Source organism: Myotis nattereri (genome assembly GCF_964212035.1).
Source record: "Myotis nattereri genome assembly, chromosome: 2".
In the NCBI taxonomy this organism is placed as follows: domain Eukaryota; kingdom Metazoa; phylum Chordata; class Mammalia; order Chiroptera; family Vespertilionidae; genus Myotis; species Myotis nattereri.
The window spans coordinates 126,782,442-126,784,481 of record NC_138076.1 but is presented as its reverse complement, the minus strand read 5'-3'; the positions used below and the strand labels follow the sequence as shown (position 1 = coordinate 126,784,481).

Sequence of the window (2,040 nt, the reverse complement as noted above, 5' to 3'; positions counted from 1 at the left end):
GGCAGTCTAGTGGTTAGGAGCCAGCAGTCCTGGATTGTGAGAGGGATGTCCCAGACTGGAGTGGGTCCAGGCTGGGTTGAGAGACAACCACCCCCGCCTCCCTGGGCACAAATTTCATGCACCAGGCCTCTAGTAAACTATAATAGCCAAAAGAATGAATAAAACTTTGGAACCACCTCAATGTCTACCAACAGAAAACTAGTTTAATGAATTCTGGTATATACACATCTTAGAATATTATTGTTATTAAAATGCTATAAAAATGTTTAGGCAATGCCCTGAGTGGTCCCGTGGATCTATCTCTTGATTCAACTGTGTTTGGACAAAACAGACCCAGGGACTCCCCTTCTTCCAGCCTCTGACTACTCTCCAACCTCTTTTCCAGTCACCAACTTTGGAACCACCTTGGCCATCCTCAGCCTCCAAGACCAGCCCACACCATTTTTTAATCTTAACTCCTTACTGCCAAGCAACCATGAGCTCCCAAATTCATCAGAATTACTCCACCGAGGTGGAGGATGCTGTCAACTGCCGGGCCAACCTGCACCTGTGGGCCTCCTACACCCACCTCTCTCTGGGCTTCTATTTCAACCACATGGATGTGGCTCTGGAGGGCTTGGGCCACGTCTTCCACAAGTTGGCAGAGAAGAAGCATGAGGGCACTGAGGGTCTCTTAAAGATGCAAAACCAGCATGGTGGCCACATTCTCTTCCAGGACGAGCTGAAGCCTTCCCAAGATGAGTGGGTAAAACTCAGGACCATGGAAGCTGCCATGGCCCTGGAGAAGAACGGAACCAGGCCCTTTTGGAGCTGCATGACCTGGGTTCTACTTGCACAGACCCTCATCTCTGAGACTTCCTGTAGAGCCACTTCCTGGATGAGGAGGTGAAACTCATCAAGAACATGGGCAACACCTGACTCACATCCGCAGGCTGGCTGGGCCCTAGACTGGGCTAAGCAAGCACCTCTTTGAAAGCCTCCCCATAAAGCAGGACTAGGAGCCTTTGGAGCCCAGAGTCCTTTGAAGGGCCCCTCTGCTTCCCTGTGTCTGGCTTTTTCCTGACCCTCTTCCTAAAACCACCAGCCATCTTTTGAACCACCCTTGAGCCCTCTCCCATGCATTGGACCAAATGGAAACAATAAAGCTTTTTGTAGGGAAAAAAAGTGCTTAAGTGATATATTAAGAAACAAGTACTAAGATAATAAGATTTATTTTTAGTAAAGTGTGTGTGTGTGTGTGTGTGTGTGTGTGTTTCTGTGAGGGATGAATCAGACACAGATTCTGCCTTAACTAGAGTCCAATAACAGTTTTGTTTTGTTTTTAAAACTGTTCATCCAAAATCTTCTCCCTAGTTCCCCATGTCCGAGTGGCACCCCTTCTTTTGAGAACATCTCTCCCTCTTACAGAAGCCATGTGGCTCCAGCCATGTGATTCCTCATGGCCCTATCCCCCTGCCCTCAGCCAATTGGTCTGGAATGGCCACCTGATCTAAGTTGGAACTGTCATGTACCCTCCCCCACTAGCCACGGTTGACAGGTTGAGGAATGGGTCAGTAAAAGTTCTATCATAGAATTTTTTTTTATAACTGAAGGCAGAAAAAAACAGTTGTTCCTACAGTTTGAAACTTAGAAGCTGCCAGAGACAGTAAAACTCGGTAGACAAATTGGCAATGAGAGAAAATACAATCAATACTTAAAAGACACATACTGGAGAATGTCAGTGTCATGGTCATATTTGAGACTGGATCCAATTTTCCATGAAACCCAACTGCATTCCCTCCTTTTTGCCATTTGGTTATACAGCCCTTCAATTTTCGTATCTACCCCAGTATCTTTCAAATAACTCTCCTTTTTGCTTAACGTTTTTGAAATGGATGCCATATATATATATTGATTTCAGAGAGGAAAGGAGAGGGAGAGATAGAAACATCAATGATGAGAATCATTGATTGGCTGCCTCCTGCATGTCCCACACTGGGGATTGAGCCTGCAACCCAGGCATGTGCCCTTGACCGGAATCAAACCTGGGACCCTTCAGTT

At 46.3% G+C, this 2,040-nt stretch overlaps 1 protein-coding gene across 1 annotated transcript; it reads left to right on the top strand.

The window, feature by feature from the left end:
• Positions 1-475: 475 nt before the first annotated feature.
• Positions 476-918, top strand: LOC308513860 (ferritin light chain-like; the record flags this gene model as incomplete). The annotated part of the gene is made up of 2 exons (XM_081083958.1): positions 476-745; positions 865-918. 2 exons carry the CDS (start codon positions 476-478, stop codon positions 916-918), a joined length of 324 nt encoding a protein of 107 aa, XP_080940084.1.
• Positions 919-2,040: the final 1,122 nt, after the last annotated feature.